Source organism: Triticum aestivum, chromosome 7A (genome assembly GCF_018294505.1).
Source record: "Triticum aestivum cultivar Chinese Spring chromosome 7A, IWGSC CS RefSeq v2.1, whole genome shotgun sequence".
Lineage (NCBI taxonomy): Eukaryota > Viridiplantae > Streptophyta > Magnoliopsida > Poales > Poaceae > Triticum > Triticum aestivum.
The window spans coordinates 679,880,689-679,881,317 of record NC_057812.1 but is presented as its reverse complement, the minus strand read 5'-3'; the positions used below and the strand labels follow the sequence as shown (position 1 = coordinate 679,881,317).

The following is a 629-nucleotide window of genomic DNA, read 5'->3' as shown; positions in this document are numbered from 1 at the left end:
TGGCCTTGTTTGTATAAAAAACAGAACTTTTGTATCTTGGCTGCAAGATGCTAGGCCTTGTTTCTAAGAAAACTAGAATGAAGCCCTGAACCATCATAAATGCTTCATAGAGAATAGAAACTCCTCGTCTTCTCCTTGCATCCCACCGGACGGAATCGGCATAATGCTCTCTTGGAGGCGATGCCATGTAATATCTAAATGGATGGAGTAGTTTATAGGGACTCTAATTAGTAGAAGTATAGATCTAGATTTAAATACAGATAGAGATATAGATTGATTTCCCCCACACATACATTTGCTAAACATTCAAGGGAAAGTGTCTATTTCAACCGACTGAAATATCCATCTCGTAAACCTCCTCGTGCACCGTTCGATCTCGCGACATCTGACGGCTCTCGCGTGACGCGAGCAGGGGCGTCGAGTCAGGCTGTCGGACCCGCTCCCCCCGAGGTCATTGCAACAAGGCTTATCCTTTCCTCCTCCCCAAGCTCGCACCTAACACATCCATGCGACGGTTGTCGCGGCGTCCATCCCCCGGGGCGTCGAAGACTGTGCGAGGACGACGAGCGGCGGCGTGGGAGGAGGCAGCTCATGCCATGGACAAGGACGATCTACAAAACAGGTTCCTT

General features: G+C 49.1%; 1 protein-coding gene across 7 annotated transcripts in view; it reads left to right on the top strand.

Annotated features, from left to right (window-relative positions):
* The first annotated feature begins 437 nt into the window (after positions 1–437).
* Positions 438–629, top strand: part of LOC123149257 (uncharacterized) — a 5,982-nt gene continuing 5,790 nt past the window's right edge. For all 7 annotated transcript variants that reach the window (XM_044568880.1, XM_044568878.1, XM_044568879.1 and 4 more), the window contains exon 1: positions 438–622. In XM_044568880.1, the coding sequence (XP_044424815.1) occupies positions 507–622 (116 nt within the window). In that variant the 5' untranslated portion in view covers positions 438–506. The remainder of the gene's footprint in view (positions 623–629) is intronic.